Below are 21327 nucleotides of genomic sequence, written 5' to 3'. Positions count from 1 at the left end.
GTGATTTCAGGCTGCTTCTAAATTGTAGTTTTCCAAGTTCAGTTGTTGATTGGAGATCCCAGAAAAAAATGATGACGCTTGGTGCCCTTTTAGCTTCCCTACCACTTTGTTGTTTTTTTTATTTATTATTTATTTAATAAAATATTCTCATATATCTGAATCCATATACCTTTTGAATAAGGATACTATGTTGCACCCTTTCTCCAGCCAGCTGATCATCAGTCTGCAGCATCAAGCTGTAGGAACTGTTTGATACTAGTTGGCAGCTCCTGCCCAATACCCACCGATAGCCATAGATAAGGCTATCGGAAGTATCTAGGCTAAATCCATCAAATAGTTCCTGATTTTTGTTTATTTTACCTTTATCCGCCTAAACTGGGATCATCCAGGTCTGACATCACCAAGTACAGAACAACACATTGGATGCTCTTGTGTAAAACACACTACTGGGCTACAGCATGTTCTCAGGAGTGGCAAGTCCTGCCTCTCTGTCTGTCGATCCAGCATATTAGTTGTAAGGAAAGCATTAGTGTGGCGTTGTCTTTCAGCAGCTGGATTGGGCTCCTTAAATCAAGTAGAAAACAGAAAGACAGAGAGGAGTAATATCTTTAACTAATCAAGATATTTTCACACTTCCATTTGTCAAACATTATTTCTTAACTCATGGGAAAACATCCCAGGAAAAAAAAATTGCTATTAAATTAGGCTGACAGCTTATTGAGAAGCGGTGGATTTAAAATAGGATTTGGCCTATTAATATTGTTTGGGCTGACCAATGAAACATTTCAGTGTATGTTACCATGTAGATCATGTAGCTTAGTAGATACATATAGATATATTTCACATATCAAATAGCTGCTCTTTTTGCTTCCTGTGTGGTGATGAGGAGGCATTTAAAATGTGTCTCTGCTCAATGACTAATTATTTAAATCTTAATGAGATCATGGCAATTTTATACATAAGACTAACAACAGTATTTAATGTATATTTTAACAGATCCAACTATTTGGTTTTGTGTATGGCACTAAATGAAAAAAAATGTAGCAGATGGGTACAGTATGTTTTGAGTGGTGATAAATGAAGACATTATATACAGAGCTGTACATTCTTTTAAATGTGTCCAAAAAGCAAATACCTTTTTGTGCTCAGCTGAGAACTGGCTTGTTAGCTTTAGTGGTGGAGGTGGGCAGGTGCCATAAACTGCCTTCAGATGAAAGACTCTTAGGCTTTATGTGAATTAAAGGTGGTGGAGGATGAGCTGCATTTTGTCATGCTTTGTCCATTCTATCATGGCCTGATAAAGACTTTGTTTGCAAAGGTGCAAAGTGAGTTTTGCTTTTGCTCAATGAGGAAAATATCTTTGCATCTGCAAGTTTTATTTCTAAAGCATGGGACTGGAAACAAAATATGTTGTACTTCAGTGTAATATGTGCTGTTGTTTTCTCTTTCTTTAAGTGTTACAGCATACTGTAAGCGGTCCAAAGGACACTTTTTCTTTTCTGAATTGTTTCTTGTATGCCTGTGCGGGCTGAGCACTTTTATGCAAAGCACTGTCAAAAAAATATATTCTTATTGGGATTTCTGCTGCCAAATCCTGTGTTTTTGTGTTTTCCTGCAGGTGGGAATTGGGAGTCCCAGGGATGGTCGTCCAGCATGACCTCCAGCATACAGCTGGCTAAGGAGTGCCTGAAGGACCCACCAGAGGCGTCCGAGGAGCCACCTGCACCACTGGAGGGCCTTGAGATGTTTGCACAGACTATTGAGACAGGTGAGCGGATCATTGGGTGATGGACTGACACTGGTGTTTAAACCCCTCTAAGCTCTCAGAGGTCAGCATCAATTCATTCATTCCCTGCTAAGTTTTGCCGTCCATCATGGGTTGTTGTTAAGCTTTGAAAAGTCTGATCATGGAAATGAGTATCTTTAACATACATTATTAAAATATAAAATAAATCACATCTTTAAGTATGCAGTACAAAACACTGTAATCATTTCCATCTTCTCATCACATGAAACAACTGTGTTTGCAGTCCTCCGTCGCATCAAAGTCACATTTACAGACACCATCGTCCGCATTGAGCACCAGCCCCCGGACCTGCAAACAGGTGTTGCCTTAGAGGTGCACATCAAAAGGTAAGCTGGTGCTTTTTTATCAACATTCTCTGTTTATATAAAATATTATATATTTATATGAACAATAAAGATTAAAAATGTTTTGTTTTTTCTAGTTTAGTTCACAATTGCTGGATTATATGAAAACTTTAAAAAAATATCATTCAACCCACTGCATTAAGAGAAAGAATATGACAACCTGGGCAGCTCAGATGACATGCTGCGACGGCACCTTTTTATAGATTCATATAAAAGTTAAACATTGTCATCAGGATCTTTATCTCGTACATAACTTTATATCAGACAGCTTTGCTTTATTGTGACCTTTTATATGGAGCTGAAATATTTGGCATAAAATGTAAGAACTTGATTTTTAAATTTTTTAACCCCATTAATCTGACCCTCTTGATATTTCTGACAAGAGACAAAATTTAATGACCAACCAAAATGAATCAGTCTCATCATTTTATCTTTTTTTATATATATTGCAGTTTATGTAAAAATTAATATAGACAAACCTTTAAAAATGTATGGATCTCTCACACAGTTTCACACATGAGCTCTGTAGTCTTTGTTAGAGGCTGAATTTAAATCTCTATAATCAACATTTGTTTTATTTCCACTTAAAGTGAAAAGAAAGTTAACATTTCTGCTTTTATAAGTGCTGCTAAAACAAACCTCTTATATCAGCATTTATGTGGCTGCCAGCGATGAAAGGAAGTAAAAATGGAGACCTGAGGTTGGATTCAACTTCCCTGCTCCTCACTAGATATGAAGCTTTCAAACTGGGTCAGCAGTGAGGTGCTTGATCAGCCTGCAAGCTGCACTAAAGGTGTCTGTGACCAGGACCTTATCAGTGTATCACTTTTACTGCCGTGGATGTAAACATTTGAACGTTACTGGTTGGTCCGTTTGCATTCCTTTAATACGTGATTATACTGGCCTTCCTCCAAGGATAACAATAAAAAACAAGATAATAAAAACTTTCTAGCAGGTTTTTATTTCTTTTTTTTTCAATAGAGACAAAAACACAGAATTATACAGTTTGTGTGAATAAAATACAGTGTTTTGACAAGGGAAAAAATGGTTTTTATCAGAATCAGAAATACTTTAATAATCCCAGAGGGAAATTACTTTTGTTACACGCTCTAGTTACAGTTTTACATGATATATACACACATCCAACTATACAATATAATAAAGATAAAAAATTGGAAAGTCATAAGCTGAACATTATCTGTTGAAACAAGATTATTCAAAATAGTCTCAGACTTGCATAGCCAGTCCCTGTGCCTTGATGACACACGTGTTCCCTGCCTCTGCTGAACCCTTCCTGCTTTGCTGGCTTGTTGACAGAGCTGCTCAGATGAGCGGCCTGGATCTACGGTCAGTGACTCCAGTGCCATGTTGTCAGCTGTGTGTGTGAAAAGGATCAGCGGCGGCAGAGCGCTGCGCTCCAGATGTAAAAAGATTGTAATCAGATTGGATTTCACTTGGGTGTTTTAAAGTCTGCATCTTTAAGCACCTTCAGGGTCTTATATTTTATGTTTTTCTAGTTTTTATGTTACTTGAGTAACTCCTGGCTGAAGATGATGGATCGGATCCAAAACTCTATGATCAGGTGACAAAGCATCTAAATATGAAACAAAATTGGCCTCTCATTTCACTTTATATTTAACGACCACCCCACTTTTAAGACCCGCACAGGCAAATGAGCTTCCAAGTAAAAAAAAAAAAATATATATTATTTTCTTTTTTCCTATATATATTGTAGATGAATATTTGATTTGCAAACAAAGTTCAGAAAAAGAAGATAATTGAGAGCCTTTGTTAATAAAAGTATATCAATAGGTGCTTTAAAATGAAAATATATCACACAAACCCCAAACCCCTGTGAACTAGGGATGTCCCGATCAAATTTTAGGCCTCCGATCCTTATCCGATCTTTAACCTCAAATCTGACCCGATTTCGAGTCCCAATCCGATAGTTTCTGTTTAGTAGTGAAATTGATAAAACTCAAATATATTTTGAGCAAGTAGCTCAACTTTTTATTAGACTAATATTTGATCAAAAAGCATTACTTTTATTATTGTAAATCCAATGAATTAAAAAATCTTACCCAGAATTACAGTATTATCAAATAGAAAGTGCTATCCAAGATCCACTTTTAGCCTATAAGTGCTTAATAAAGGCTGCCATAAAGTCAATAAAAATAAAGTGCACTGACCACTGAGCAAATTTAAAATGCCCTTGCTCATCTTAAATGTGGTGTAAACAGATTGACATATAGTCACAATTCAGTAACTGAATTTGAAATATCTCAATCCAACTTAAAAAGTAGGTAAAAAGAATTCAATCAAATGAATTCAAAACTTTAGGACTGCAACTTAAAAGTAGCATGATCACAAAATTAACAAGACCATTCTTCAGTCATGAACAAACACGTACATAGCCCTAAAAACAACTAAACAACCAAACCTGAATACTTAGTTATAATAACCACAATGCTCTATCCAGTTATGCCTCACTCACATATCTTAATTCAGTCAAGTTGTCAAGAGCAATAAATTCAACCAACCTTTCTGGGATCTTCTTTGCTCTATTGTTCTCCTCATAACGTCCAGTGTTTGTTGCTTTGCTTTAATAACCTTTCCTTCTGCAGCTTTACAAAACGCTTCATACACATTGTCATGTTTTGTCCTCAAATGACGGATCAAGTTCATGGTGTTAAATGTAGCTCTGCTGCTACCTCCTCTTGAAATTGCCATGTTGCAGACATTTTTTTTTTGTCTATTCCCATGTGCCGTATAGTAAAGTGTCATTGTTATAAGGACATCCATGTTTGTGCTTTTCCAGCCTGGAGTATTTTGATGAAGCTGTGAAAGATCCATCTACCCAGACTGCCGTGCCTGTCGACATCCACCAGCCGCCCGCCTTTCTGCACAAGATCCTCCAGCTCAGCGATGTTAAGCTGTTGTATGACATCATCGGAGTTGTTCAGGTGAAGGAAGCCTCCCCTTTAAGTAATAGGGTTTGATAAATCTTATGGATTTTTCAAGCATAGTGTAGAGATGCAAAGTTAATTTTAAAATGCTCAAAGTTTTCCTTAATTTCCCAGGGTCCTCTCGGGGAGGTGCATCTCAATGCCACCACAGCTAGTGAAGGAGAAGAAGATGAGGAGCATGAGGAAGAGGACAAAGCCAAACCATTGAAAACCACTCTCTGCCCCCCCTCTCAGCCGCTGCTTATAGGACGCTGCTCTGGTTTCATTGAAACCACGGTGAAGATCAAGCAGAGCGACTTGCTGCCTGGGCCAAAGGTGTGCGTCTCCCACTATAAGACAGATACGTTCAGGAAAATGGCTCCTCCCTCATATTAACGGCTCTGTCTTCCTGCTTATTAGTTGGAATTGGACGGGAAGGTGGGATGTGTCCACCTGCTGCTGTCCCCGGATCAAATAACCCACCTATCAGACCTCCTGGCAGCCCTGTGCATAGACATAGGTACAGCTTCTCTGTCACCATCTGCATCACACAGGATCTCTGATTTGACTGTTATGATTTGTTTTAATCACTTGCTTTGTATAAGTCTAGTAAATCATCTAAGTATTGTAGCCCTCAAACATATTTATGCCTTTTTAATTTTGCTATACTGAACCCTTGGAGCTCTGTTTATTTTATTATCTGACGCACTGGTGCATATTAATGCATAATGTTGAAGTGGCAAGGGAAGGGTATTTAGCTTTGAAGGTCTAATAAGGACATCTTGTGTTTGTATCTGACCACTTCTCTGTCCATTTCCCCTTTTAGGCCTTTTGGTATATTACTACCAGCTTTGCACGTCATCTTCATTCTTTACAAAATGGCCGAGTCAGACTGAGTGGAAAGCATCAATTAACACACATTTTAAAGGAATAGTACACCCAAAACATGATTAGCCTTCATTTTCTACTCACCCCCATGCTGAACAACACTCTGGAGTACTTTTTTGATATCTCAAATGCATCTGGAGATCTGGGAGGCTTCTTGCTGTCTGCTGACATTCAAATAATGGAGGTCTATGGCCCCCGAGGCAGAAAGGTCCATAAAAGTCCACAAAAAACGTGTCAATATTCCTCCTTACTGCTCGTCCAATGTATTCCAAGTGTCCTGAGTGGGTAGCGTCCATAATTTACTCGAAACAAAGTCATTTAGAATGTTTTTAGAGCATAAACAGTAGTGTATAGGATTTCCTAAAAGCGCGCGCCTGCGAGTTCACAACGCTACGGAAACCGCGGCAGACCAAACCAGATGAAAGTGCGCATTCAGCGTCTGCTCTGCCGATAATGCAAGCGTAGAAGAAGAAATGTGCTGTTTACCTGTGCAAAGAAAGAAACACGAAAGAAAAATGTCTGAGGACTTCAGTGTTGAGGAAGAGCATGAGTTCTTTGCCGAGCTGAATGCGCACTTTCATCTGGTTTGGTCTGCCGTGGTTTCCGTACAGTCGTGAACTCGTGAAACTTTCCAGCACATTAACCCTTAGCTCTCTGTTTTAGAGCTTGGTCTGCAAAACATCAGGCCTGCCTGGAAGAGCTTTGTTGATACTGACTAGATCAGACACGCCTTACTTATCAGATTATTTGTGTAAAAACAAAGTAGAAACATAAAGGCTTTTTTGTGATTAGTACTATTGTTTTTCCAGTTATGTTCTCTTTTCTATCAGATTGCTACCTTAAAATCCATTTAAGTTTGCTACGGCAAGAGACAAATGCATGGAAACATTTCAAAGGAATTTTTTTGAGTTTTTACGGCACTAGTGGCTCGTTTTTTTCCGATAGTAGGCTGACAGGAAGGGGGGTATGAGAGAGGGGGAGAGACATGTGGCCAAGGACTACAGGTCGGATTCGAACCCGGGTCGGCCACGTCGAGACCGTCGTTCACACTAACTTCAACTTTATTGGTTGAGCTTTAGTAATACATCGCTGGTGAAAAATACCTAAACTAATCCATTCTGATTTAGTTTGTTTTTCTGCTGCTCATCCAAACCAGTCAGGTCACTGATGCAATAAAATATCTGTATTTGAATCTGTCTTAACCTGAACTTTGATATGGATCAAGGTGGTGTCAACAAACTTTTGAAATTAATTGGTTCATAGAGGGAGTTTTTCTACTGTTTCTCTGTTTTGTCTGTGCTTTGTTCGCTAGTATAGATTGTTTTGTTTTCTTTTAACCTCAGAGCAAGAACAGACGTGTGGTGGAGCGAGCAGTCGGCCATTAGACTCCGAGGACCTGCGATTGATTGAGGAGGACCTCAGTAAGCAGCTGGGATCCAGTCCCAAAGACCCGGAATGGGACAATGATCCTGACCTGGATGCCTATGTCACCAGTCTGGAGAACGGAGGTACAGAGATCAGGGGTTCAGCTGTGATTTAAATTCATGTCAGATTTATACACAATATAGTAACAACAGGATGATTATCACAGAGACATGTTTTTAATGTTAAAAAAAGATGTTAAAAATGTTACATGGTTCTCTGATTGATGTTTTTTTTTGTTTTTTTTTTGTTGTTTTTTTTTAACCAATCACAGTTTTCTGGATTGTTTTTGATGATTAGAAAAGTTAAAATATATTCATCCAAAAAAAAGAAAAGCTATCCAGAATATGCCTGGTTTTCTGTTTAGGTAAAGTATTTGTTCAATATTTCATACATGTTTACTGATATCTTCTGTTTTTAGAATTTTTTTCTCAGCTTTAAAGATTGATCAAATTTTATGCTCTGACCAATCGAGTATGAGGAAGCAAATAGAAAAAGTTTTTCAAAGGGTTAATTCATTCATCAGGGAAGCGCTTTAGCTCAATGTTATATTTAAACTCCATGTTGTCTGTAACTGTGAGGAAGGGCGTTTTTGTGTGACTGAGATGAATTTCACTCAAAAAGCTGCGTCTTCATCCCCAAGCTAAAGAAAATTCAAGGATGTTAGAAACGGTCTAGCGGCCCTGAAAGGTTAAAGACGTTTCTAAGTTTGCCTCAATGAGAAGCTGCTCTTAACACAAGGAGAATCATTTGAACAGAAACATGATCCAGACCAACTATTACCCCTAACGACACCTCTTTCAGAGACGTAGACCAGTATCCGGTATTGCAGGCTAACAAAGAACCCAAACGGCTGCCCATTCCTACGTGGCGGACACATTCTTCCGGTCCAATTTGTATGTTTTCTAAGCCAAAACAAGTTTTTGTTTTTTGTCCACTCTATAAAGCCTCAAACTCATTTCTGACATTTTGAATGGAAAAAGCTTCCTGGATGAGAAGCGAAATGTCTTCAAACTTGGAAACTAAGTCCAGTGGTTGCTTTTTTTTTTTTTAACTTTTTTGGAAACATCAAAGACTTCAGCCCAACGTTACTAAGAAAATTGTATAAAGGTTGGCCTTGGTTTGACCAAAAAAAAAACATATTTTTATTACCAAGACATTTTGATGGGGGGTAAAGTACAGCTTTTTGTAAGGTGTGCGTCCCATTGTGTTTGACCCAAAACTAATACCGGTATTAGATTTCAGAAATTGGAAATAACGCCGACAGGGTGCTTGTTGTAACGATTAGGTGCTTGCTTTGCTTCCTCAAGTAGTTGGAACCTCCTCAGATTATATTAGACAATGTTGGACCTTCAGTGGGTGATCCACACTGGAGACGATCTGAAACAAACCACCAAGTTCACCTCTAAATAAATCTTAATAAATCTCCAGAAGGTCTCGACTAACAGAGAAGCTGTGCTATGACCCAGCGCTGATTACCACCGATGGTCGCTTACTGGATTATTAGGATTTAGGGGAATTTTTTGTGTTTTTTTTCACATTGAACCAAGTTAAATATAAGTGTTTCCTATATTTACTGAGTTTATTTGTTGTCTTATATTAAAATAATTTAAACTTTGCTGCCTCTCATTGTGAGGTCTGTGTGTACACTGCAAATATATTCACTTTAAAATTTGTGTTTGCACAGAAATGTTTTACTCAATGGGCCCTGCAGGGATGAGCAGCAGTGTTGCATCTACTCGCTCTGGCAGCGAGTTGTCAGACAGCGACATGGAGTCCTCCACACACAGCCTGACCAGCCTGACACACCCAGCTGCTCTGTCAGCGCAGGTATAGTTTTGTTTGTTTTCATATGTAGATTAAATCCTGACTTAATATTTCAAGAAGTAAAGTGTTAAATAAAGTATTTTATTCTTTGACTTTATTGTTGGTATTTGATAAAAAAATTACGTCCTTTCTTTTGATTTGTGGTTTTCTTCTGCCAGGGCCTGATGAACTGCCCTAGAAGATATCCTGTAGCAGGATGCTTATCCAGTCTGCCACATGCCACCAGGATCAGAGGTAAAGTCACTAGTAGAGACATTTAGATCAATGACAAACCTAAAGGAAAATTCCTCCTTGTTATATGTTTGTATTAAGCATAAGCGATGGTGTTTTTTTTCTTTCCTGAACTGTGGTTTCTCATGTGTCCAGGACGCTCGCACAGCGGCCAGGCAGAGCAGCTCAAACCCGAGGCCTTGCTGCGTCTGACCCTCGGTGGGCTCACCCTAACAATGCTGCAGGAGGACCCACCTTCGGACGGACCCTCGTCTTTAGCTCAGGTGTCTCAGGAGTTCTTCCAAGGGCTGCTGTCCTTCAAGGACAAAATGTTCACCAACAAAAACTTCCACCATCTGAGAGACGGCTTTGCCGCAGCCTGTCCGCTCTCCCACCTCAGGTAGACCCTGTTTCTGTAAGGCTGGAGTTCACATAAACCTTATCAGATTTAGTTGCTCTGCCACTAATGGTACAGATTTAGGGAAAATGGATGATTAGGTGGTGTTTGAGTTCTCAGTATCCTCCTTCCTCTGCTAGGCTGACAGGGACGGCCGTGCAGGTGACGTGTGAAACGCGCAGTGGGAGGCGCCGGTGTCGGGCTGTGACCTCTGACCTTTCCTTCAGCAGACTGGAACTGTTGGAGTGCCTCTGGCAAGATGGAAAATCTCAGTATTGTGAGGTACTAAATATCCAGAGTTTTTTTTGTTCCTCTTTTTGGGGTAGGAGCAGTTTATGCTCTAAAGTTTGCTTGAGCCTCATGTATAGCTGGTCATCTGGGCATTTTCAGACTTCCTGTCTTTGGTCAGCAGTCTTCTTTTCACAATGAGCTACTTGCAGGGTTGTTATGCTATCTACAAAATGTTTTTAATATTTTTCAGATATCAATATAAATAACAAATAAATTTGGAAAATAATCTTTTTCTCTCAACTTCATTACTTGTCATATTGTGCAGGTATTGCTTTTCTTTTTTTTAATCCATTTTCTTCTTGTCTTCTCATTTTGAATCTAAGCCTATTTAACAGCAAAACATAGAATAATAAACTCACAAGTCTTTGAAATTGACTTATCTGTAGCATAATTTGTATTTAGTACTTTATAGTAATTTATTTTTGTCCCTATGCAGCTACTTCAGTTCCAGAAAGCTGGACTGTTTACAGCCGGAGCTGCAGCCAAACCATGTGCTCAGCTACACTACAGCCTCACTGAAAAACACCTACGAAAAGTAAGGCTTGAGCTTAAAAATGTTTCCACAAGGTTTCATTTGAATATTTGATGTCTGCATGACTATCTTCTCCATTAAAAACCCTCCCCAGACATTCCTGGCACATTTTAAAGCAGAAACCCCCCTGGTATCATCCTGTTATTAGAAACTGAGTCTGAGAGAATCATCACAATTTATTCAGCTGAAAAGCCTATTTTGAAATCAGGGTTTTAATTTCTCTCTGAGTGGAAAAGTACAGTGATTTCAGGGGGCATCAAAGTAGAATCTCAACGAGACAACATTCTTGAGCAAACTGCCTTCCTCTCTGCTGACTCCATCACTCAATATGCTGAGTCATCAGATGCCTCCCATTAAATGTTTTGAACATGTTCTCAGCACATGGGTGCGGCAGTGAAATTATACTGTTATCCTTGCAATCTTATCATGTTAGATATCGTCCTGAGATGAAGCTTTAATGAAACAATATGAAGTTTTCTCTACTTTCAGCGGAATTAAACTTTATTTCTCCTCTACACGTGGTGATGCCAGTGATCAAGGTGTACTGTGGTCGTATAAATGTACAGATCCAACTGCTCTAAAAGTCTCCTTGATCTTGTCCCTGTTATTTAAAGTCCTGCTTATTAGATCCTGGAAAAAGCTTTAGAGAGTTATTGCAGATATATGGAGTTAAATGTTGGAGAAATTATGCATTTTAATGTTTAAATAAGAGTTTGAATCAAGTTGCACATTTTCCTTGAAATTTTTTTTCATAAATTTAGAAAAACTGTGCTTTGTTTACTCAACATGAAGAATCTCCTACCAACCCATGCAAAGCTGTAATGGTTTCTGAGATTGTTAAACCTTTCCATTGAAGTAACTCCTTGCTATTCTTTGAACCTCCAGTTGATTTCACCTAATACCCAAGCTTAGCTTAGCTTCTGTTTTTGCTGGATCCTGAAGCTTTGGGTTTTCCCTATTAATGTGTGTTTTTGTTTTTTTGGGGCGTTCATTTGTAGGGTAAACAGCGTGTTGTGCGGCGGGACAGCGTGGTACGAGTAGAGCTGGCAGAGCTGAGCGCTGAGCTGGACCTGGACATCCTCAGCCGCCTGGGGAGCCTGAGCAGAGCGTTCAGCCACTGTCCAAGCCAGAACTCTGGACCAGGACCCATGCAGGTTGGACTGCCAATTACTGTGCTGCTTTTTATATACACAAGTAAAACAGACCAAAAACCCTATAAAATGAAGATCCAACCCAGAAAACACAGAGTAGAACACAGGGAGCTTCAAATATCAGCATTTATGCATGCTCCCCTTTTCTTTTGTTAACCGCTAGCATTTAAGACCACTAAGTATCTTAAACTAGATCACTGAGCAGAGTAGCATAGAGGAAGGTCACCTCTCATAATTCTGTTTAAAGGGAGCCGGTGTGGTTATCTAGAGTCATGAACTATTGTGTCATCACCACAAAGAAAACCCCAAACTATTAAGATGTTTCTCTGAAAACATCATTCTTTCACGTCTGACTGATCCAGCTTCTGCTGACATAAACATTAACAGAATAGTCTGGTTTAGAGGGAATCAGCAGTTCATCCTAATATCAGCCTTTCGGCTCCATAATAAAGCTGCGGTCTGCTGTGATTACAGGGTTGATTGTGACCGAATCTTTGCTTAGAATCCAACTTCAGAACAATTTCTGCTCTGAAAAAAACTTTTTTTTTTCTGTCTTTTCAGACCCAGAGTATCGAGCTCTGCTCCTCCTTCACCCTCATGTCCCCAAACGCTGTGCTCAGACTTCGGTTCCCCATCCCAGACCTGCGACCTCTCCCGCTGCGCCGGCCGCCGTCTCAGAGGGCAGTGAGGGAGGAGACCTTGGTGTTGGAACTGACGGAGCTGGAACTGAAGCACCAAGAGGCGCCGGATCTCCAGAGCGAGCAGTCGGCACCAGGGCAGCCCTGTCTCACCCAGCTGCTGGAGGCCACTTTCACAGATATGCATGGTGGGAAGCACACAGGGTCTGGGTTAGGCTTTTTTAAATTTATTTTTAACATCATTATGCCATTGTCCCTCTAATTTTTTCCAGTAATTGGTTTCTGCTCTACGGGTTTCATAAGCTCAGATTTACACTTTGATGATTGAAACCTTTCATTTACTTTGATTATACTATAAAACTCCTCTTAAACGGATCCAGGTTCCTCTGGATGGCCTGTTTCCATCACAGCAGCACCTCTAGATTGTGTGTGTACCTACCTTAAACAAGTTACATGTTTCCTTTTGAATTTGATTTATTGTTTAATATGAGAAATAAATGGTAGTTCTGTTCAGATATAACTTGTTCATCATTGTCAAACTACTGGTGTCGGCCTTCCATTTAAATGGCTTATAAAACGGCATGCAGCTTGAATTTAATAACACTCTAGCCTCTCTAACATTAATCACCAGTGGAACCAGGCTGCTACACATTTTGTAGCTGCATAGGCGTCATGACTCTAACACCATCATTACCTCATATTTCCACCACAGCTCCTGAATTTACAAAGGCTCTATTTGGATTTCACAGCACTGACCTGATGCTAACACTGTTTATTTAACTGCTGCACTACGTAGACCCACTGTCTCCACTGATGAGGATCAACTGGCCTTAGCATGCCAGATGCTTGGAGCTGATCAAACTCACATCAGAGGAACCTGTTTTCTGAATAATTGAACTCATTCACTTAAAATGCAGCTTAAATTTACAACCCAAGAGAGTCAGAAAATGTGAAAATCAAAACATAAAAAGAAAAAAGGCAAAAAAAAAATGTACATTTCATCCTGATGCACATATATTTTGCTACCTGTATGCTTACAGCTTGCTTGTATGAAAATTTAATCTCTGATGAAATTTCCTGTCAGTACTCTTATTTAGAAAAACTTATAACACATTTTCTGGTACGGTACATTAAAACCAGGCATGATAACCGACATCTTGCATGCAGCCAAGTCAAACATATGTCTGTTTATTCAGATTGTTAGCAATTAAATTAAAATTCTAATTCAACCAACAGAATAACTGATTTAATTGACAGATATATTGTTTAACTAATAAGAAGAAATTGTTCTTCTAAACAGATAAGTTAGTTTATGTTGTTCTTTTATCCATTTAATTTTCATGTGAAACTATTGATGTTTGTGACATTAATGGTTTTCTGTTAATCATTTCCTGTTTTATTCTTATAGATGTTTGATTAAAAATCAGTTTGGGAAGATTTCAGACCCTTACAGCAGATTTGCTGATAGATCTGCTTGGTTGAATGGTCTAATTGATGATGAGCCTGATAGGTGATTTGCAGAAAAAGACTAATCCACTAGGAGGCGCTGGTATCATTGTCATATTACATTGGGATTTATCAAATCCAATGAAAAATTTTACAAATGAGCAAAGTGTGAGTCCAGTGAGCAGAGGTTTTTACCGATCATTCGCTTATGTGGATATGAAAGAAAATATGCATGCAAAGGAAGTCTATCTGTTTAAGGAGAAAATGAATCAAAGATTCACAAAATGTTCTACTGTTTGTTAAAAGTCTGATTGATTTCTAATCTCTGTCTTCCTATTCCGTTTCTTGTACATCTTTAACTTTTGAAATTCTTCCCTAAATTGGAGATTTTTCTGCTGGAGGCTTTTTTACATATTTACCCTGTTGTGTTTCTGCAGGATCGTATGAGGGATGGGAGGGAGGCTCTTTTCCCTGCATCAGAGTGATGAAAAACCTCGACTCTGTACCAAGGTTTGTCCCTGTGATAATGACAATGTTTTGTGTGATGGTGTGAGTCTGCTGTGGTAACAAAACACTCACATTTTACCAAAGCTGTTTCTCTGAGGATTTTTATCCAGGAACAAGTACAAATGGGTAATGTTTTTTTCAGGAATTCAAATAGAAAAAAGAAAACACTGCATCTTTTCAAAAAAATGAAACAAGAACTTGGGTCAAGATGAAACAAAATATTGGGTCCCACATGCTGTAAAACGTCTCTTTCTACAGGATATCGGTGCGTGTGCGCGGAGGTGAAGCTCAGGGCGCCGCAGCAGGTCTGAGTGGGATGAACCTGGGCCTCATGAAGGATGTCTCAGCCAACTTTTTTGAAAGCCACTGTGAATTTAGTGAGAAATCCAGCTCTCCGTTTTCTTCAAACCGCACCATGTTTGAGACGGAGGAGGTGTGCTAACACTCAAAAAAGGAGAAACACTGACCCACTGGCCTTCTGGTTAGTAACTCCATCCTCTTCTCTTAAATCAGATGGTGATTCCTGCCGACCCGGAGGAAATGCTCCAGTTTCAGGAACAGTGTGTCGCTCAGTGTCAGTGTGCGGTGGACATCAGCCTTCCTCTGGCTTACATCCTCCTGCCCAGCAAACAGGCTTTCCAGAGCATCTACAACAGGTGTGACCCAGCTACCACACAACGTGCTCAGTGCTGCATATTTAGAGATTAAATTAGATTAGATGAGCTTTATTGATCTCACAGTGGAGAAATTCACTTGTCACATATTGGCATAGAAGTCAAAGAAGGTGCAAACAAGGAGGAAAAAGGTGCATTAAGAGTAAACCATAAACAATATATATACAGTATATCCAGGTATATACAGTATATCAAGATATTTAAAGCTATATTGCTTCCTATAGCCGTCTTATATTTTATTCCCAAGCAGCTTGACTTTCTCAATATGGTCGTCCAATTTTTTAAGAAAGATTCTGGAATATTTTTTGACATGCGCTTTAAATTCTTAAGCTAGATTTAAGATAAATACTGAAGATAATTGACTGTCGTTTTTCCACCAACATGATGCTTTCTAAAGCACTCAGGGGAAACCTGTCATTGAGTGTATTTGCAAACATTTTTTCAACTGTAAAAATATTTGTTTGCATCCCAATATCAAGACTCTATTGAGATTTTATGAGTTAGATCAAAACAAAGAAGTAACCGATTGTGGAAGCAAAAAAACAAAAACAAAAAAAACAAATGTTCAAAACAAAAAGCAATCATGAAAGATTAGAATCTTAAACTTGTGGCATGTGTTTGAATCCATCCTCCTCTGAGTCCAATAAGTGTTGAATGATCTTAGCATAAATGCAGCTGTTCTGTTTCTGGCCTTGTTAGGTGATGGTTAACATCTTAAAGACCAATAATCACAGCAGACAGTGCAGGGAGGCAGATGTGATGTGTTTAATGCAAAAGAATGAAAATAGAAATTTAATAATGGAGCATAAAGGCAAGAAGAGCATTAATGAGAGAATCAGCTGTGAAGTTCCTGGTAACTGTTCACCTAGATGCAAAGTGACCTACAGCACCTCTTAGGTTTCCTGCCTTTTAGATACTGTTTATCTGCTGCAGATAGTTATTTTCAAGTATCATTGGGCCTTGCACTCATTTGTTTGCTATTTCTCTACTTTAGCCATTTCCAGCATAGTATTCTGCCAAATTCTTGTAGAAGAAGACAGAAAATATTAACTTAGCCAGAGATTGAAGAATAATGTTTATCTTCTAAAAAGCATTAAGTCATTGATCAAGAGCTCTTTGAATGATTTGCAGTAAATCTTGCTTTTTGAAGCTCGTTTTGCTCTGTGCTGGATATTTAAAGCTAAGTTGCCTTTCTAGTCTATTCAAGTTTTCTTTACTGGCTTTAAATCATGATTGAGAAACACTTTTCAGTTCCTCGTCCTCCCCTTTTATTCCAAAAGGATCAATAATGACCTCTTGATGTGGGAGCCGCCCCCTCCTCCTCCCCCCTCGACCCACATCCCCGACCAGAGCCACCGTCTCTACGACGAGTTCCAGCTGTGCAAGTCCGCCTTCAGACTGGGCAAGTTTTTTTAGCTCGGGTGGAAAAAATGTGATTCTGATGTAGATTTATGACAAACAATAACAGTTGTGGTGCCAAAACATCTAGTATTGGCTTTTGTATTGCTTTTGGATGAAAGCGTTCTCTTCACTCTCTGCCACAGACTCTGACTCAGAGGAGGATGAGCCTCCGTTTTACTTGGCCAGTGAACCATCTGGAAGGATGCAGCCGTCAGCTCCTCTTCCCAGCCACAACCTCAGCCTCCTCTCACTCACTGTGATTATCGGGAAAGGTCGCCTGCAAGCCAGAACTGACACGAAGGTGAGCCAGGAGGAAGATGAATTCAGAGGAGGGCACTGATGGGTCTAACTGCATCAGATGCATAATAGCATTTATGAACTGAAGTGTAGATGTCAGATGGTGGGAGTGAAGCCTGGTTTAAAGCTCATGTTGTAGCTTTCCTTTCTAAGCTGTGTTTTTGTTGTTGGTTTTCAGTGTGAGGAGGATCAAACTCAGGGAGAGATTGTGCTTGACCTGGAAGGAGGGAAGGTTTTTAGTGTGGCGCAGCATCAAAACGTTCCCAACCTCAACTTCCTGACTCTGGAGAGCAAACGAGTGGAGCTCTATCATCAAGGTGCTCATTGGGGTCTTATTTGTGATTCTTTCCATCATGAGATAATTCCCTCTGTGTTAGTCTTCTATCAGGGCTCCTATTTCTAGAGAAGTTAAATTAAAGCATTTCACAAATGTGGGGGGAAAAAAGAGGATAAAGTCTGTTGGAAGAAATGTTTTTTTAGACCTTGTTCTCTGTTTAGTTATCTTAAAGCTTCATCCATCCAATTTTTTGTCCATCTTACTATCATTCATCCACCATTTGTCCATTTTTCTTTAATTTGTTTTAAATTAAAGATAAATTGACAGATGGGTGTAATCATGCTGTAAAATGTCTGAAAAGGTCTAACTTTTACACTTGGAAAAAATTTGGAAATTGGACATGAATAATATTCAGGAAGTTATCTGGATTTATTTGAGCTGGGGATTATGCATCCCTTTGTGACTCGTTGGAAATATTTTTCACCCTTTAGCTGAGGTTAGAGATGCCTCCGTCCCACAGAGGTTGGAGATGCCCAGCTTCACTCCACCCAAACACTTGGACCCTACCATCTACCCCACAGAGGTGGGAGTGAGCAGTGTGAGAGGAAAAGAAGGGGAGCTACAGATGTTGTCCACGGCCATCAAAATCACGCTGGACCTGCAGAGGAACGTCAAGGTTGGCCCCCTTTTCTTATGGACCTGCTTCATGTTTCTGCTGCCGACTTGGTTTTAGCTTCAAGAATACATTTTTTTTGTCTCTCTTCCCAGGAGTTCCTGGTTGCTTTTCAGCTGCAAGGTGCAACCATGAGACATTACATGACGCAGACCAACCAGAGCTGGCATGAGCAGGTGAGCTAATTTTTTCACTTAAGTCCTTCCACATCAGGAATTTTACTAATGTAATCTTTACTTAATTGAGTAGTACATCTGAAAAACAAAACAAAAAAACATGAGAAGTCTGAATTCATATCAGTGTCTGGAATTCAGACATTTAACCTCAGGAAAGCTGGCCTCTGCTGAGCTGAAACAATGTTAATCTGAGATGTTTTATTTTCTCTGAGGCAGAAGGGAGCAAAGACAAACCCCAGACTGTTTCGAAACACTTGATCGAGGTGTAATTATACTTGTTGCTGTAATTAGTCCACTTTCCATCTGGAGACACTTCTTGCCAAAGTTCTACTCAGTAAAATGTGATTTAATGTGACAGTTTTTATGCAGCCGGTACTATAATTGTAGTTGATACTGTTGGTTTTACCTCCTTGTAAAACCATTAAGAATGTCTCTCATACACCTGTTTGTCTTCGTTCCCTTCAGCTGATTGACTTCCTGGACGTTATTGACGACCCAATTCTTGGATACACGGCACCCGCCGTCATCACGGTCCTCCACACACACCTGGCCACCTGTGCTGTAGACTACCGGTATGGACCTGAACAGCGGTCTCTGATCTATTCTCTGCTTTATGGTTGTTGGCGGAATCATGGAGCCATGGTGTTGGTGTTGGTCTCAGATGTGCTGTATTCCTCTCTTTTAAATGTTTACCTCCTAGGCCTCTGTATCTGCCCCTGAGAGTCCTGTTCACGGCTGAATCCTTCTCCCTGTCCAGTAACATCATTGTCGACACCGCCACTTTTCACCTCAGGTACCAGACACAGCAGACCGAACACAGCCGTTAGAATGACGTCGTCTAAGAAGCTCTAGTTAATGTTTGACATGTCGTCCTCAGATTCATCTTAGATAACTCTGCTCTCTACCTCTCTGACAAATGTGAGACTGACATAGTGGACCTGAGGAAAGGTAGGACACGCAGTTAATCCACAATGCATGATGTCAATTTTTCTAGATTTATGTGATGAAAACTATTCAAATTAGGGCAACCAATCCTATTGTGTCATCCTTCTTCAGTCGCATTGAAAAGAAAGTCAACTTCTGCCAGTTCTCATGTTTTATGTCTCATTAAAAGCCACTGGTCCTGATTGAATTAGAAATGATTTCAATCCAACTTCAGGATTGGAAAGTTTTAAATAATGAATTATGATTCATCAATTATTGAAATATTCGCATCAAATTTAGCATCCGATACTCAGTAACTGGAGAATACAGACTGTAAAACACGCCGAGCTGAATCAATGATACACTAAAAGCCGGAATTTAACCAAGACAGTTCAATGAAATATTAACATATTACATCTGAGATTAAAAATGAGCTATTCTAATTCTTATTCTAACATTATATTCTGCAAAAAGTTTACAGCTCAGCACATTTTGTGATCCAGGTTCTTTCCACAGGAAATTCACTGTTGAAGAGATTATTAGAATAATGGTTAGATGAAGTCCTACACACTTTATATGTCATTATTTAACAAACAAAGATGGCACTAAAATGGGAAAACGTAGATAATATTAATCTAATCTCCACCACATGATCTTTGACTTGTTTTTATGTTGCATTTTTTTTCCAGCTTCATTGCTGATGTGTTTTGATTTATTCTCCTCTTGATTAACAATTTTCAGGCAAACTGCATAAAGACTTGCTCAGGTTATATTAAAGGAAAACCCTCCAACCCAAACTAAAACCTGTGTTTTAATCTTAACGCTCCTCCGCTTTAAAACGAAACAGAAATGAAAAAGTTATTGTAGATTAGATTAAAAGAGTAAGAAATAGAATGTAAAGATAAACCACCTGTTGTTTGTTTGTTCATGGTAGATTATGTTTGTGTCCTGGACATCGACCTCCTGGAGCTGGCCATCACCACATGGAAAGGCAGCGACAGCGGGAAGCTCGTGAGTTCTCCTCCATGTCCTTTACCCTCCTGTTTTTCAATAAAATTTTACTGTTAGCCCCCCAAAGGAAAAAAAAAAAAAAAAAGCCACGTCAGCCAGTAAAAAGGTAAAGAAACATTATAATTAAGTTTAAGGTTCATGAAAAACTCTATAACAAGCAGTTGGCCACATGTTTATAAAGTGTTTATTTTGCCATAATTTAATTTCTCTATAATGACAATGAAGGATAGTAATTTGGCCGACCTTTTACTCTCAGTTGGACCTGAAACCAAAATGCTTAACGAGGTCTCCCGCCGCAATGATGCAGCTGTTCTCAGTCAACCAGTCAAGGCTTGTGTATTTTCATTATGTAAAGAAACATTTTAGTTTATATGGTCTAGTTTAGCTGAAGGAACTTTATGAACTGTCAGCGTGTGAGTACTGACACACGTACTAAATGAAAAATGCACACAGACTGAATTCTGGGTGCTGGTGGAGCTGCAGAGCTAATTTCCCGCTCCCACCACAGCGGATGAATGAGCGATCGGGTCTTTAGTCTCTCCTGATAATCCAAAAGGTTGTGGTTTATTTCTGGTAATGGATCAATCCACAGTTTCTGTCATGGCTGCTCCTCTTGTGTTTCAGTCCCAGCCTCTGTTTGAGCTGCGCTGCTCCAACAACGTGGTGCACCTCTACACCTGTGCCGATTCCTGCGCCGCCTTTGTCAACCTACTGCAGTATCTGGTCACCCAGGGAGACCTGCACCCCCCGCCCCGCCACACCTCCCCTACTGAAATAGCTGGTCAGAAATTACCGGTAAGACATTCATTTTATTTACCAAATAAAAATGTTTTTGTGTTTTGTAATCTTATTCAGTGCATCTTAGTCAAATTTGTGGTTAATGGAAACCACAAATATTCATAGCTTAAAACTGAGGTAAAAATAAAACCTAGTTAGAGCAGATGGAGCGATAACTTAAGCTTTAATAAATATCCGAACAGCAGCTGAAGCATGTAGAGAAACTGAATTTTGGAAGTACTGACAGCTTTCTTTACATACATATAAAGAATGCAAGGCCTTGACGAATCAATTATACATTCTTTTAGTCCCATCTAAATGATTTCAGATCCACATTTTTATTTCAATTAAATTAGATTCTTTGTGAGTCATCGCATAGACCTTCATGTACCCTTTATTTAGCTCCATCAATGTTCCTATTAACTGACCAGGTTCCCTTTATCTGCTTAAAGTCATAGGGAATTCATATTTAAATGTCAAATCATTCTGGCTTAAACATGTATATAAATGTACTCTTCATATAATTTTATTATCCCAAAATTTAGCAAATAATCCTGTCTTAAAACCTGTGTTGTTTTGTTTTCGTTATCTTATGCAGGCCAGTTAGTTATACGTCAGCCTGTACATCTAAATTGGGCCAATCATATATCAACAGTCATCTGTCAATCAAATGTTTTCGATCATAGCATCTTGATTCATATGTCGCAGCTAA

The 21327-nt window shown here is 39.3% G+C and overlaps 1 protein-coding gene across 1 annotated transcript in view; it reads left to right on the top strand.

The window, feature by feature from the left end:
* atg2a (autophagy related 2A) overlaps window positions 1–21327 on the top strand; it is a 33894-nt gene that overhangs the window by 1944 nt on the left and 10623 nt on the right. Inside the window, exons 3-28 of the mRNA XM_015379743.1 lie at window positions 1619–1768; window positions 2031–2133; window positions 4970–5114; window positions 5232–5432; window positions 5517–5616; window positions 7328–7492; window positions 9094–9236; window positions 9392–9467; window positions 9600–9843; window positions 9981–10122; window positions 10568–10666; window positions 11662–11817; window positions 12376–12640; window positions 14336–14408; window positions 14664–14838; window positions 14919–15061; window positions 16360–16481; window positions 16624–16781; window positions 16956–17094; window positions 17546–17730; window positions 17823–17903; window positions 18369–18475; window positions 18604–18696; window positions 18781–18851; window positions 19762–19838; window positions 20463–20633. Of these exons, the coding sequence (XP_015235229.1) occupies window positions 1619–1768; window positions 2031–2133; window positions 4970–5114; window positions 5232–5432; window positions 5517–5616; window positions 7328–7492; window positions 9094–9236; window positions 9392–9467; window positions 9600–9843; window positions 9981–10122; window positions 10568–10666; window positions 11662–11817; window positions 12376–12640; window positions 14336–14408; window positions 14664–14838; window positions 14919–15061; window positions 16360–16481; window positions 16624–16781; window positions 16956–17094; window positions 17546–17730; window positions 17823–17903; window positions 18369–18475; window positions 18604–18696; window positions 18781–18851; window positions 19762–19838; window positions 20463–20633 (3584 nt within the window). The remainder of the gene's footprint in view (window positions 1–1618; window positions 1769–2030; window positions 2134–4969; window positions 5115–5231; window positions 5433–5516; window positions 5617–7327; window positions 7493–9093; window positions 9237–9391; window positions 9468–9599; window positions 9844–9980; window positions 10123–10567; window positions 10667–11661; window positions 11818–12375; window positions 12641–14335; window positions 14409–14663; window positions 14839–14918; window positions 15062–16359; window positions 16482–16623; window positions 16782–16955; window positions 17095–17545; window positions 17731–17822; window positions 17904–18368; window positions 18476–18603; window positions 18697–18780; window positions 18852–19761; window positions 19839–20462; window positions 20634–21327) is intronic.

Source organism: Cyprinodon variegatus, unplaced genomic scaffold (genome assembly GCF_000732505.1).
Source record: "Cyprinodon variegatus isolate N-32 unplaced genomic scaffold, C_variegatus-1.0 Scaffold10, whole genome shotgun sequence".
In the NCBI taxonomy this organism is placed as follows: Eukaryota; Metazoa; Chordata; class Actinopteri; order Cyprinodontiformes; family Cyprinodontidae; genus Cyprinodon; species Cyprinodon variegatus.
This window is presented reverse-complemented; position numbering and strand designations above follow the sequence as displayed.